The sequence below is a fragment of the Cervus elaphus genome, chromosome 22, assembly GCF_910594005.1.
Source record: "Cervus elaphus chromosome 22, mCerEla1.1, whole genome shotgun sequence".
NCBI lineage: Eukaryota > Metazoa > Chordata > Mammalia > Artiodactyla > Cervidae > Cervus > Cervus elaphus.
The window spans coordinates 16,281,868-16,296,545 of record NC_057836.1 but is presented as its reverse complement, the minus strand read 5'-3'; the positions used below and the strand labels follow the sequence as shown (position 1 = coordinate 16,296,545).

Genomic DNA, 14,678 nt, shown 5'->3' with positions numbered 1-14,678 from the left:
CAGCCAGCAGGTATCCCCACTTATGAGTCACTGGAAAGTGGAGGCCTTAAAGGTGAAGAAAAACTAGACAAACTTGAGCCAGTCTTTTAAAACTTACCAATGATACACAAACGGGCACTGACTTGGCAAGCAAGACTTTTAATAACAGGCTGATGTAGGCTGGCAGAGTTTGAGAGAGTGGTTTTTTTAACAGGCGAGCTCCTTTAGGCTGCAGTTTTTAGCATAACCTGGCTGTCTGCATCTTGTGACCTCGCACCTCCCAGGTGGACGTCGCAGACTCTCCTGTGGTGAGGGTCCCTAGACAGAGAGACATTGACCACAGGAAGGAGAGAGAGATGGGGAGGTAAGGACAGTTTTTTGAGGGACGGACGAAGGGAGCCCTTCATAGGTACGGAAACTCCGGCTGTTAGCCTCGATAAGCCGATCTCCCGAAGCACCACCTCCTTCACTCCCCTCTGGAGCCCAAAGCTACAGCCGTGGCTTAAAGGCCTTCGGTTCCGCCCTGGGGCCTTTGTTCCGGCGCAAAATGTTCCAGACTCAAACGCCTGAGGGATGTGGGCGGGGGCGGGAGCTGCAAACCAGCAAACCGGGGGCGGGTGGAGCGAAGACCGCGTCACCGCTGCGGCCGCTAGGGGGCGCGCGAGCCCCTGCGGCCGCCCGGCCCCCGCGCCTGCGCAGATAGCCGCGCACGTGACCGCCGCCCCCGGGAGTCCGCGCCCCCGCGCGTTACATAATCAGTTCCCCGGCGGCGGCGCGGGTGGCGCGTCTGGCTCGGAGAGCTGGAAGCGTTACCAGCAGTCGCCATTTGGTCACCACCCTTGGGTCTGGCGCAGTGGCTTATTTTTTGAATCCCGACGCTGCCATTTACCAGGTCTAGTCACAGACAAGTCGTTTAGTGTACGAGCCCCAGTGTACGAATCTGTAAACACTGGGCCGTTTTAGTTGTGTGGATTAAATGAGAGGTGATGGGGTTGCATCAGGCACACTTAAAGTGAGCTCAACAATTCTCAGGGCTTCCGTGGGGGCGCGGCAGTAAAGAATCTGCCTGCCAATGTAGGAGACAGGTTCCATCCTTGGGTGGGGAAGCTTCCCCAGGAGGAGGAAATGGCAACTCACTGCAATACTCTTGCGTGGAGAATTCCATGGACAGAGGAGCCTGGTGGGCAACAGTCCAAGGGGTCGCAAAGACTTGAACACGACTGAACACGGGAGTGTGCACACAAACACACCAATTCTCAGATTAAATAGGGTGGCAGGTCTCCAGGTACTGCTCCCCACCAACGGGGGACTGGACTGTGCCCTTGGCCCTGCGCCTGCGCCTGACTGCGGTTCTAGTCTTTTGCTTTTCAAACTAGTGTTTTAAGCTGCCTCTTTTCCGTATAACACGACCCACCTGAAGGCAATCTAACGATTTCATCTGGCGCCCACCCAGAGAGGCAGCAGTCCCTTCTTGCACTGGGAGGAAAACAGGCTTACTTACCAAGGGCCATCTCCAACGTGGCACAGGAGTATGACCTCAAGAAATCACACATGCAATTGAGATTCAATAGATATGTGAAGCCAGGTCATCAGGTTCTCCTGTAACTGTTACAGGGACAGCAAAGTACGGGTGATAAAACTTTAATGAGGAATGAAAACACACTAAACTTATTCCTGGAAGAAATGAAGCAGAAATAGGTGCCTCACAATGGCCATACATGGCAGGAAAGGAAAAAGAAAAACTTAGTCTTGTCACAGTTCACACTTTGGCCAGACAAGAGAGCGTTGGGATGGAAGGATTTCACAACTAGCCAAGGATGGCATAACAGGTTTAGAAACCAGATACGTTCCAACTGTTTATGAGGCTGTATCTGTGGTGGAACCTACCCAGGACGAAGAAGTAGTATTGGCCAAAGCACTGTCCTCCAGAATATAGTGAGGTTGGTATCTTCTAAGGGGGACTTGCCCAACTGCTTTTACGTTTCCAAACTAGAAGCCCAAGACCCTGGTTTAAAAGTAAGGAAAGACTTTGTAGGGGCTTCCTGGTGCCTCAGTGGTAAAGAATCACCTGCAATGCAGGAGACTCGGGTTCAATCCCTGGGTCAGGAAGATTCCCCAGAGAAGGAAATGGCAACCCGCCCCAGTATTCTTGCCTGGGGAATCCCATGGATAAAGAAGGCTATCATCCATGGGGTCTCAAAGAGTCAGACACGACTGAACAACAACAAAATGAGCTCGTGACCACCTCTTCCACAAAGCCAAAGAGTTCTACAAAGATACAAATCCCAGTGTCCTTAAAAAAAAAAAAAAAAAAAATTTTTTTTTTTTCTTCTGTACTCCAGCGTTTCAAATGCAAAGTCCTGGGTAGTGTAGCATTTTTCCTGATTTGCTTTTACAGTTTACCTCGTAGAAGCAAAGTTGGACATCAGAGAGAAAGGCCTTGGCTTTGTCATTGCTGCTTACAGGCAGCAGTACCACTTTGCAGCCCCACACACTTTATGAATGTGCTCATAAAGGCATTGAAGTTTTCCTCCCCCTATCATCACCCCTATCCTTCCTTCTGCTGTAAGAGTGAATTTCTGTTTCAAAGTCATATGCATGAGACTGAGATTCCTCCTTGAGAGCCAGTGAGAGCTGATCCTCGGCTTAATGTGGTCATGAGTTGAAAGATTTGAAGATGCTCCAGTATTTCCAGTTGCATCCTTTATAGTAAGCAGGCATGGAAACAAGCCTCAAACAGTTCTTGCATGTTGGGAAGAATGTGTTTAGAACTTTAAGGGTTTTCTATTGACAAAGAAGTGAAACTCAATGTTTGAGCGGCCTAGCAGAGGGATCATGGTGGCTCTGTGGAAGAAACTGAAAAACCTGAAGAACCGAAAAACAGTAATAGAAAAGCTGAGGAACTGATAAAGAGGAAGAACCGAACAGCTCAAATTTTCATAAACTTGTTAAAGTGTTCCATGCTGTAAAATACCTGAATGATTTCATTTCTGAACAAAATCCCTCTGTGGAGAGAAACCTGAAAATTACATGTGGTTAAATCTATACATTGTAATTCCTTATAACCCAACAATTCTGCACATAAGTATGCCCCCAACAAAAATGAGCTGCCTAGGTCCATCAAAAGATTCCCGATAACTGTACACAGTAGTTTTCTCCATAGTAGCTAAAAATGGAAACAGCTGTGGTAATCCATACAGCCTGCATGTGCCATGTGCTCAGTTGCATCTGACTCTTTGTGACCCCATAGACGGTAGGCCGCCAGGCTCCTCTGTCCATGGAATTTTCCAGGCAAGAATACTGGAGTAGGTTGCCATTTCCTCCTCCAGGGGATCTTCCCAACCCAAGTCTCCTGTGTCTCCTGAATTTCAGGTGGACTCTTTACTTGCTGAGCCATCAGGGAAGCCCACGCATACAATGGAATACTCAACCAACTATCATTTCATGCAACAACATGGATGACTCTCACAGACATAATGTTGAGAAAAAAACAGGTCAGACACAAAAGAATACAAAGAATACATACTGTATTGTTTCAACTGCAAGAAACCATTGAAGTCAGTCAGCCAGTCAGTTTAGTCGCTCAGTCCTGTCTGACTCTTTGCCATCCCACGGACTGCAGCAGACCAGGCCTCCGTGTCCATCACCAACCCCTGGAGCTTACTCAGACTCATGTCTATTGAGTTGGTGATGCCATCCAACCATCTCATCCTCTGTCATCCCCTTCTCCTCCTACCTTCAATCTTTCCCAGCATCAGGGTCTTTTCAAATGAGTCAGCTCTTCACATCAGGTAGCCAAAGTATCGATGAAGAGGTAAAGCTAATCTATAGAGCTCAAGTAGGAGGTACCTTTAGGGTGTTGTGTCAGGGCATGAAGGAGCTGTCTGGAATGCTGGACATTTTCATCTTTTTGCTGTATATAAATATGTAAAATTCCCTGAGCAGTTTCACATTAGTGTACTTTGTATATGTTACATTTCAGTAAAAAAAAAAAAAAAAAAAAGTTAAAATTACTTGTAGCACTGTGGGATATTTGAGCTATTACCAGCAAATTGAGCAGTTCAAGAGTCAGCGGGCACAACTGGCGAAGAAGCATTGAAACTACCAACAGCTGAGCAGGTGCAGCTTTTCAAACTGAGCTAGAGTTGGCCTTGGATTAGGCTTGGTATCTGTCCGCGAAGACATATCTTTATTTTTGTTGTCACACTGGCAAGAATACCCAGGTTGGATGGATGACAAGTGTTCAGGTTCACATCTTTCTTTTTCTTTATAATTTTTTCTTTTTCTTCTTTTTTTAATATTTATTTGGCAGCGTCATCTTAATTGAAGCATACTGGATCTCTATTGCATCATGTGGGATCTTTCTTTTTAATATGTGTTCTTTCTCTTTAGTTATAATAATATAAAGGACTTCCCTGATGGTCCAGTGGTGAAGACTTCATGCTTCCAGTGCAGGGGGTGTGGGTTTGATCCCTTGTAGGAGAACTAAGGGCCCACATGGGGTGTGGCAGAGAAAGAAGAGAAAAGAAAATTATATTCTGTACATCATTGTATGTGTACTGCCCTGTATTGTATTTTACATGAAGCTAACATATGCTGCAAAGAGTCTGATACAACTTAACAACTTAGTGACTGAACATCTGCTGTACCTAATAGATGGAGTAAGGGATTTTCAAGGGTAATTTTAACTATGAGATGTAATTGGCCCTTTCCTTCTCTGTTTCCTAAAAATGTGAATCATGTAGCACAGTGTCTGACATACAGGAAGTACCTTCAGCCTGGACCCCACCTCCTACAATACGCATGTGCTCTCTCACTGAAGCTGCCAATGACCAAAAAAATTGTGTATGTAATCAGACTTGAATTGTCTGCTGTGCTGTGTCCTCCTCGTCTTCTTACTCTGTACACTCTCTCGAGGGCCCCTCTTGATTCTCGGAGTTCAACTCCTGGCTGACACACTTCCCAAATTTATATCTCTAGTCCAGGCTTCTCACTACCTTAACCCCCATCCCCAGGCCTGCCACTTTCTTTTTCTTTTCCAGACCTGCCATTGTCAAGCATGTTCTGGATGGTTCCACTGAGTTGTTCCAGCACCTCAAAAACACGTCCTAAAGTGAATCCACCACCTCTTTCTCCCACCCTCCTGCCCCTGTTCCCAACAGCTCCTCTTTCTGTCGTCTCCACCTTCACTTGTGGCACCACCTTCTAACGAAGTCTTCCTGGCTAGAAACCTCCCTTTTGGATTTTCCTGGTGGTGTAGTGGTTAAGTATCCATCTTGCAATGAAGGGGAAATGGGTTCTTCTGGTCTGGGAACTAAGATCCCACATGCCTCGGGGTAACAAAATTCTAGCACCACAACTACTGAGTGTAAGGAGAGCGTGGAGAAAAAGAGAGCGAACCGGGCATGCAGGCAGAGAGAAATTTATTATAGAAGAGAGAAAATGACTGGCTTTAGAGAGAAACCAGTGCCCTCCCTTTACAGCCAAACTTCTTATGGTGGGAAATTGTGCCCTGAAGGCAGGGGGCCTTAGTTTATCTTTAGTCCACAGCTGGGGTCTTGGGATCACATAGTCTGAGGGCTGTCACAGTTGGGTGGTCACGTAGTCTTGAGAAACTGGCACCAACAGGGAAAAACAGGATCTCGCCTTAAGGGAAAAATAGGATGCCACCAGGGAAAAATAGGATGCCACCAGGGCAATATGGCCACTGTGACTTCATCCCTTGTTTGTCAGGTTACCACAATGGACCATTTTTAAACTATACCCTATAAGCCCCTTGTGGACCCTAACACTGAGCCCACAAGCTCTAGAGCTGATGCTCCACAAAGAGAAGCCCCGCCCATGTGGTCAAAATGAAAAAAGAAAACCTTCCTTTCTCTCTTTCCTCCTCCTGGCCTTAGCATCTAATCAGTCACCAGATCTTGCCGTTTCATCAGTGTTTCTTGAATTCTTTTCATCTTTATTTCAACCGCCCTATTCCAGGCTCTCAACACTTTGTCACCTGGGCCACTGGAACCAATCTCCTTGCTCCCATCTATTTCCCTGAATCCTGCTTTCCATTGCTGCCAGGGTGATCTTTCTAAAAGGAGTTTTCCACCATGTTCTTCCCCAGTTTCTTTCTTATGTGGCTCCCCATTACCCATCTGTCCTACCAGGTAACGAACGTTTGCATTCTTAGGCCTTCTGATCTCACACCCACTTCCCTAGGCTTGTGTCTCAAGCTTCCGTTCTTGCTACAGCCACCCTGAAGTCTTCCAAGTGCTACTGCTTCTGTTTTTTTTGGTTTTTTTTTTTTTTTTGGGTTGCACTGGGTCTTCATTACGGTGCACGGGTTCCTCATTGCAGTGGCTGCTCTTGTTGTGGAGCACAGGCTGTCGGCACGTGGGCCTCCATAGTTGTGACACATGGGCTTAGTTGCTCCATGGCATGTGAAATCTTCCAGGACCTGGGATGGAACCCATATGCCCTGCATTGGCAGGGAGAGTCTTATGCACTGTACCACCAGGGAAGTTGTGTTTTTTTTGTTGTTGTTGTTGTTGTTTTTATGTTGACAGCTCAGTCTCAATGTCTTCTTCATGTAGTGACTCTAATCCAATCTCTGTCCTGCAGAACCACTTGTCAGATAAATTCCTTGTCTTTTTTTTTTTTTTTTTTCTTTTTTGGCCGCACTGTGTGGCATGAGGGATCTTAGTTCCCTGACCGGGGATCGAATCTGTGCCCCCTGCAGTGGATGCATGAAGTCTTAACCACTGGACAGTCAGGGAAATCTCCTCCTGTCCTTCTTAAAGATTCAGTCCACTGTCATCTGACACTTTCCTTTCTGAACTGCTTGATCCCTGGTTAGCAGTCCTAGCCTTTTTACTCCCCTAGTACCTTCTAGATACCCAGAATTTTATCTAACACATGATAAACTGTTTTATAAATGTTCTTGTAAACTTCCTTGAGGATTCAATGCTTAGTCCTTAGTGCTCAGCACACATGATTAAATTTGAACCAGAAACTGTTGTAAGTGCTTTACTGAATAACCTCTGAATCCTCGCTAGAGCCTATGCAGTAGATAAACCAATAGTATCTCCATTTTACAGAGAGAGAAACAGGCATGAGGAAGTTAGTATTGGCCCAAGGTCCCCTGCCTACCAGCCTTCAGGCATTCACATCCAGTCAGCCTGGCTCCACAGCAGGTATTGCCACTATCTTATATTGTGCTAAGTCGTTCAGTTGTGTCCAACTCTGTGTGATCCCATGGATGGTAGCCCTCCAGGTGCCTCTGTCCATGGGGATTTCCCTGGCAAGAACACTGGAGTGGGTTGCCATTTTCTCCTGCAGGGAATCTTCCCAATTCAGGGATCAGATCAGTGTCTCCCTCATTGGGAAATTATTTACTGGTGAGCCACGGATATTGCATCTCTATAAAATGGGCACTTGGGACTTCCCTGGTGTCCCAGTGGTTAAGAACCAGCCTTGCAATGCAAGGGACACAGGTCCAGTCCCTAGTTAGGGAAGTAATATCCCACATGTCTCAGAGCAACTAAGCCCGTGCAATGCAACTAGAGAATCTGTGCACTGCAGTGAAAGATTCCTCATAATTCATCTAAGGCCTGACGCAGTCAAATAAACATTTCTAAAAAGATAGAATGGGCCCTTAGTAAATGTTATGGAAACAGAAATAGCTATGCTTAGTTGAGTGCATACTACTAGCAGACTTTGCCTGGATTATCTCAACCCTGTGAAGTAAGCACCATCATTATTCCCATATCACATAAGAGAAAACAGCTCTGGAGAAGTTTGGCAACCTCTCCAAGGTCATAGAGCTAATTAGAGCGGTAGCTTCACGAACAAGCAAGGTCTTAACCACTACACTACTAGATGAGGCCACTAGCTCAGCAGTGGATTCATGTGTAGGGTGATGCATGCAGACCTCTGACACCTGCCGCTCAGAGCCAGAAACTCAGATTTCAGAACCCCAGGCTTACAGCCGGCTGACTCACACCCCAGGTCAGAAAAAGATCAGCCTAGTAACATGACCTAGAATCAGCAGCACTCGGAAATAGATGGCACCACAATGGAGGTCCTTCCTTGACCTCGTGTCCCGTATCCCGAGGGGCTCAGGAGCTGGTTGCCCAGGCGACTCAAAGTTTTTGAGAACAGACCTTTAGGGACCTCAAAGCGACGATACCATGAAAGGGTTAATTCTGAGCTTGGGCTGCCAGGGGCGGACTCCCTAGTGGCCAAGAATGGGTTAAGCGCCGGGCAGACCGCCTCGGGGGCGGCCTGCACGCTGCACAGAGGTTAACTGCCCTTGAGTGGCCTCTACGCAACAAGGGGCCCCGACGGCCCCCGCCCCAGCCAAGTGTTAACTACCCTCTAGGGGCCCCCGGGGGCGTAGCCTCGGGGCGCGACTCGACCTGGCGCGGCGACGAGAGGGTTAACCGCTCGTAGGGCTTTATGGGAGGGGCCTGGGGGCGGGGCGCGGTCCGGAGGCGGGGCCGGAGGCGGAAGCGGCAGGGGTTCGGTAACTTTCGGCTTGGCTTCTCCGGGGGGCCGGCGACCTCCGGGCACCCGAAGCCGGGCGAGGTTCGGGGGCGGTGACAGGGGCACGTAGCGGGCGAAGGGGACGGTCCCTGGGCAGGCCCAAAGGCGGCGAACTCGCGAGTCTCGAGAGACCCGGACAGGTGGGTGAGGGCAGGGTAATGATGGGCCTGGGAGCTTCGGGGGGAGCGAAGACGGAGGAGCGGGGCGGTGAGCAAACCTGGGGACAAGGATGGGTGCGAACCTGAGTGACGAATCCCCTCCAGGATCCCTCGGTTCACACCCTCTTCTCTCCCAAATTCTCTCTAGGTCGATCCCGACCCGGAGCTCAACTTTCAGAAGAGACGCCGCAGCAAACCTCTCTCGGGGAGTCGTCCAGCTCCTCACCTCCATGGGCCAGACGGCCTTGGCAGGGGGCAGCAGCGGCCCCTCCACCCCACAGGCCCTGTACCCTGACCGGTCTCGTCCCGAAGGCTTGGAGGAGCTGCTGTCTGCTCCCCCTCCTGACCTGGGGGCCCAGCGGCGCCACGGCTGGAACCCTAAGGACTGCTCGGAGAACATCGAGGTCAAGGAAGGGGGCTTGTGCTTTGAGCGGCGGCCCGTGGCCCAGAGCACTGATGGGGCCCGAGGGAAGAGGGGCTACTCGAGGGGCCTGCACGCCTGGGAGATCAGTTGGCCCCGGGAACAGAGGGGCACCCACGCCGTGGTGGGCGTGGCCACAGCCCACGCCCCGCTGCAGGCTGACCACTACGCGGCGCTGCTGGGCAGCAACAGCGAGTCGTGGGGCTGGGACATTGGGCGGGGGAAACTGTACCATCAGAGCAAGGGGCCTGGGGCCCCTCAGTATCCACCCGGACCTCAGGGTGAGCCGCTGGAGGTGCCAGAGAGGCTGCTGGTGGTACTGGACATGGAGGAGGGAACCCTGGGCTACGCTGTCGGGGGCACCTACCTGGGGCCGGCGTTCCGCGGACTGAAGGGCAGGACCCTCTATCCAGCAGTAAGCGCGGTCTGGGGCCAGTGCCAGGTCCGCATCAACTACCTGGGCGAAAGGAGAGGTGAGGCCTGGGACAGGTGTGGGGCGAGTGTTTGGCCCCTGGTGGCTGTGGTTTGGGATGGATGCTCAGCACCTTAGAACCACAGAGGGAATGGGCCATCATCTGACTGATCTTCTACCCAGTTCAGTGCCAGGAATGGCTAAGGGACTTAACAGCTGTTACCTAAGTTCATCTTCCTAACAGTCCTAGAGGTAAAAGTAAGTAAAAGTTGGGAAAGCATAGTAGGTGGCGAGTCCCCAGAATGGAGGGACACACCCCAGGGATTAGGGCTTCCCAGGAGAGCTCAGCCCCTGGAAGAAGAGGTGCAAAGGGTTAAATCTGTCCTGGGCTAGGAGTCCAACTCCAGGAGGAAGAGGACCTGCGGCGCCAGGCGCCCAGGGCGTGTACCTGACTCTCTGGGCTCTGACTCTGTGACACATACCTACTTCCTTCCTCAGTCAAACCCCAGGAAGGAGCCATTGAGGCTGGGGCACCTGGAAGGAGAGCAGTGAAGGAGGCAGGCCTCGGGGTGGGGCTGTGGGCAGGGGCCTTCTTAGGGAGCCAGGCCTTTCTGCAGTTGCAAAGTCTTCAGCAGAGGGTGGCTGCCTCTCCCCACTGTGGCCCATGGAAACTATTGTAGAGTGAAGAGGGCCTGCCTTTTTCATCAGCCCCAGTGCCAAGGCCTCTCTGGATTCAAAGCCTGGGCCAACCCCACTGTCAGAGCCGCCGTGGCCCCTTGCTTAGAGGGCCTTAGGGCGTCACCCCAGCTCTGACTGAGGATGCGTGAGATCTGTGATGCCTCCCCCAGAGCAGATACAGAACTTCAGGGCACCTTAGGCCACCCGCTCAACTGTGGTGGGAGTGGACTTGCAGCCAGAGAACAGAGGGAGCCCAGGCAGGACCCTGTGGTTTGAGGACTTCTGGCTGGAGGCTGCACCACTACTCACCTTCCCTCCTTCTCTCCCCCAGCAGAACCACACTCCCTTCTGCACCTGAGCCGCCTGAGCGTGCGCCACGCCCTGGGGGACACCGGGCTAGGCCACATTTCTGCCCTGCCCCTGCCCCCTGCCCTGAAGCGCTACCTGCTCTACCAGTGACCCCGGGGGAACCACACGTGGCCCTGGGGCCTTGACTCACCCCTCGGGGGCAGGAGGCACTGCTGGCCGAGACTGGCAACCTACCGCCAGGGAGGCTGGGGGCAGGCGAGGCTGGGTTCCACCCCCACCCCAACTCAGGTCTGAGTGCCACCGCTCTGGAGCCACCACCCAGAGGGTGGAAGGGACGGAGCTGTTAGTCAAGGCTGTGGCAGCCTGGTACGCAAGACATTTTTGCAAGTAAAAATTATAAGAGATGTGCTGCTACAGAAACTGGTCTGTGGTATTTTGGGGCACAAGGGTCCCCCGGCTGCCGCAAGAAAGGCGAAGAAATGATGGGGGCAAGTTCAGTGAAGAGGAACACACCACAGGGCTCAGTGCCAGGTGTTTATTCCCCCACACGCGGGACTGCTCAGACACAACACACACAGGCGTTGGCACCGTGGGAGGGAGCAGCGCCCTGGCCTCAGCGGAGGACAGGGCTTTCTCTCAGCCCTTGGCCTCATGGCGGGAGACGGGACAGGACCGGTTCTCTCTCCTGTCTTCACTGGGGACTGAGGGGACCCACGAGCAAACCACCCTCCCACCTCTCAGCCAAGAAGAAGCCACCTTGACAACAGGTTTAGTTCCAACGGGTACAGTAAGTGGAGGCGGGATTGTTCTGGTCCCAACCATGACAAGGTAGGGTGTAAACGATAAAGGAAGAGATACTTTGGATTCGGCCATGAGAGGGGTCAGGCGACATCACAAGAAGCATGTGTGGAGGTCGGGGGCAGTACAGTTACTGGGCTTCTGCGCTACCTAGTCCCTGGCTCGGCAGGAAGGGTAGCAGAGATGGACAGGGCTTATTGTTTGGCATTGATGATGTCGACGAACTCAGGCTTGAGGGAAGCACCACCCACAAGGAAGCCGTCCACATCAGGCTGGCTTGCCAGCTCCTTGCAGGTTGCCCCAGTCACAGAACCTGGGAAGGGAGACGAGAGCGGGAGTGGTCAGTGATGAGATGGGGGTACTCCACGCCGACCTCCAGGTTGAAGGAGGGCTCGGTCTGGTTCTCAGCCCACCCCACCTTAGGCTGGAGCCAAAAACCCACTTACCCCCATAAATGATGCGGGCGCTCTGAGCCACTGCATCAGAGACGTTGGACTTAAGCCATCCCCGGAGCTTTTCGTGTACTTCCTGGGCCTAGAACAAGAAGCCAGACTAAGACCTTCACTCACTGGGGAAAAAACCCTGGGCTCCAGTGGAGACAGGCAATGTGGTTTGTGGGCAAGAACACTGGGGCTTCGATCCTACCCAGGCCCTGGAATGGGTATCCTGGGACAAGTAACTCTCTTTTCTCCTTTTATTATTTATTTAGTCTTGACCTGTAGCATGCAGGATTGACATGTAGCATTCGAGATCTTAGTTCCCTGACTAGGGTCAAACCAGTGCCCCCTGCAGTGGAGGTTTAATCTCCAGGGAAGTCCCTCTCCTGTCTTTTAAATGAGGGGTTGGCCCAGGTGATCTCTGTGGCCATCCACTTCTATCAAGACAGGGGAGGATGAGGACAGGGCTCCTGGGCTTGGTTACCTGTTGAGGTGTCGCCGTCTTGCCAGTACCAATGGCCCACACAGGCTCGTAGGCCAAGACAACCTTGCTCCAATCCTTCACATTATCTGTGGGACAGAGATCACAGGTGGCAGGGTGAAAACAAGGAAGAACATAACCAGTTGTTTCCCAGAGAATGAGTGCTGGTGGCCTACTGCCCCCTGGTGGCTATTAAAGGAAAGTGACATTAGAGGCAGGAGTAGAGGTAATCCAAAGGATACAGGATTCCCACCCTCCCCTTTCCTGCATCAGCACCAGATAGGCTCAGGCTGCAGGGCATCCGACCCCACCCTCTGTGTCTCACAGCCCTGGCTAGGCTCAAGGGCCCCTTTCTCCAGAGATACCTGCGATGACCTTGGTTTGCTCGAAAACGACCTTCTCAGTGATGCCAGCTTCCCTCTCATCTAACTTCTCCCCAATGCAGGCGATCACTCCAAGTCCCTCTGCCAGGGCATGGGCCACTTTCTGCCCAATCAGCTGTTGAGGAACAGACCTGGTGATCACCCGTCTGGGAACAAGCCAGCCCTCGTCTCCTCCCCCCATTACTAACCTCATCTGACTCCCCAAAGACGTGCCTTCTCTCAGAGTGCCCCAGGACTACCCACGTGGCTCCAAGATCTTTGATCATGCCAGGGCTAAAGGAAGAGTAAAAGCCGTGGTTCAGCAGGGAGCCCACCCTGTCGCTGTCCCCTCCATGAGGACAGTGAGGGCTGGGGGTCCCCCTCCCACCCCTCGGCCACCAGCATCTTACCTAATCTCCCCCGTAAAGGCCCCATTGGCCACTTTGTAACAGTTCTGCGCAGCCACTGCAATCTTGGGATCTAGCTTCTGCCTGGCGAAGTCAATGTAGGCAGTGGGGGGTGCGCAAACCACCTCTGAGGATGAGATGTGACAGACGGGATGAGATCACAGGAAAATCTTCATTCCCCAGACCCCATCCCGTGCTCCAGAGTCGCCTCGCCTTCACCACTTTCTTAGTTCTGCTTTTGCCCTTTTTCACCCCAGCACGATCATCTCTGTCCACTTTGCAGCCCAGGCTGGGCCTGTACCCAAGTCTTTGAGCCTCCCAGGTACCCCTGAGAGGCCATGGCCCTTGCCCTGCCCTCTGCTCTTTAGCAGCTGTGGCTCTGATTTCCCCAGGCTATTCTGGGCCTGGGCACCTCTTAGACTCAGCATTCTCTGGGGGCCAACCCCGCCTCCCTTCTAAAATAGCCCATCCCCACCTCCCCTAGGCCAGGCCAGGATTTTCAGCAAAAGCAGAAGGAGCCAACTCCTGGGGTTTGTACTGGGATCTTTGGGAGAATAAACCACAAGAGGATGCCTCTCGATCAGCCTCAAGGTTCTGTGACAGGTGGGTGAGGGGACAAGGACGCAGGCCGTGGGTGGCAGCAAGTCGACCAGCTCATAGAGGCCTTGCGCTTTCCCGTTTTTAGGCTGGAGAAAACAGTAGGAGCGCGCCTCATTCCCAAATGGCTCTGCCCCTTTCCGCGGAAGGCCGGAGTCCTACAGGCCGCTGAGCGGACTGGATCGGAGCGATAGCTCAGTAGGCCGACGCGGCTCGGTAGGGGAGCTCTGCCGCCCCGGCAAGGCGCGGGGAGGAGTCTCCGGCGGGCTACGTGCGGCGGCGCACGGAGCCCGCGCCCAGGGGGCAGCCGGAGCCGGCACGCAGCCTCCACCCCCACTCACCGGGCAGCAGCCGGCCTCTCCCGATCGCCCGCAGGGGCTGGGCTCACCTTTCACTCCCGGCCCGTGCAGGCCCCGTCTGCGCCCCGGGGCCACTATCCTCCTCACGACCCACAGCCAGAGGGCACCATGAGATGCGGCCCCGCCTTTCCCCGCCGACACACCCCCAGTTCAGCAGCCGCGGAGCTCAGGCCCGGATCCCGACAGCCCTGGACCCCAGGGCCACGCGGACCCGGGCTAAGAGAGTGCCGAAGAGGGCGACCACGCCCGACCGCCCACCCCGGCTCTCCCCAGCCAGGGCTCACCGGTGTCGGCCGGCACCTTGGCCGCGTTCAGAGTGTTGATGAGTTCCCCCAGGTTGTTCTTCCTCCCGTTCATCTTCCAGTTTCCCCCCACGAAGAACTTCCTGGAGGGCGCCATGGCTGAGGAGCAGGAACGCTGAAGGTCAGGAGCAGCGCGCCCCCGCTTCCACTGGCCGCTTATATAGAGCGCCGAGATGCAGAAACCCGCCCCCTCTGCGTCCTCGTCCATGGCTGGCCGGGCCCGCGGGAGCCCTGCCCCCGGCCCCGCCTGCCGCCCGCCGCCGCCCTGCCCCCTATCCCGCCCGCCGCCCGCGTTGCGAGGTTCTGACGTTACCCCCTTTCTTGTAGCAACGTTCCACTGCCGTCGCGGGCTCGCTCGGGTCGCCTTCAGCTTGAATTGCCTGACTTTGGGGAGAAGGCGCGAACTGTGCGCCCCGCGCTCAGGGGAACCCCTGCTTCACGGCTGC

General features: G+C 53.2%; 2 protein-coding genes across 3 annotated transcripts; one reads left to right on the top strand and one right to left on the bottom strand.

Annotated features, from left to right (window-relative positions):
• The first annotated feature begins 8,461 nt into the window (after window positions 1-8,461).
• SPSB2 (splA/ryanodine receptor domain and SOCS box containing 2) lies at window positions 8,462-10,909 on the top strand. Of its 2 annotated transcripts, none has more exons than XM_043882362.1 (3): window positions 8,462-8,651; window positions 8,818-9,563; window positions 10,515-10,909. In XM_043882362.1, exons 2-3 carry the CDS (start codon window positions 8,900-8,902, stop codon window positions 10,637-10,639), a joined length of 789 nt encoding a protein of 262 aa, XP_043738297.1. In that variant the 5' UTR covers window positions 8,462-8,651; window positions 8,818-8,899; the 3' UTR covers window positions 10,640-10,909. The 2 variants fall into 2 exon arrangements, with proteins under 2 accessions (XP_043738297.1, XP_043738296.1); XM_043882361.1 differs by having other exon boundaries at window positions 10,512-10,909.
• Window positions 10,910-11,010: 101 nt separating this feature from the next.
• TPI1 (triosephosphate isomerase 1) lies at window positions 11,011-14,474 on the bottom strand. The gene is made up of 7 exons (XM_043882357.1): window positions 14,215-14,474; window positions 12,978-13,101; window positions 12,777-12,861; window positions 12,571-12,703; window positions 12,209-12,294; window positions 11,734-11,821; window positions 11,011-11,600 (listed from the first exon to the last, which is right to left on the bottom strand). The coding sequence occupies exons 1-7, from the start codon at window positions 14,438-14,440 to the stop codon at window positions 11,482-11,484; spliced, it is 861 nt and encodes a 286-aa protein (XP_043738292.1). The 5' UTR covers window positions 14,441-14,474; the 3' UTR covers window positions 11,011-11,481.
• Between the last annotated feature and the right edge of the window lie 204 nt (window positions 14,475-14,678).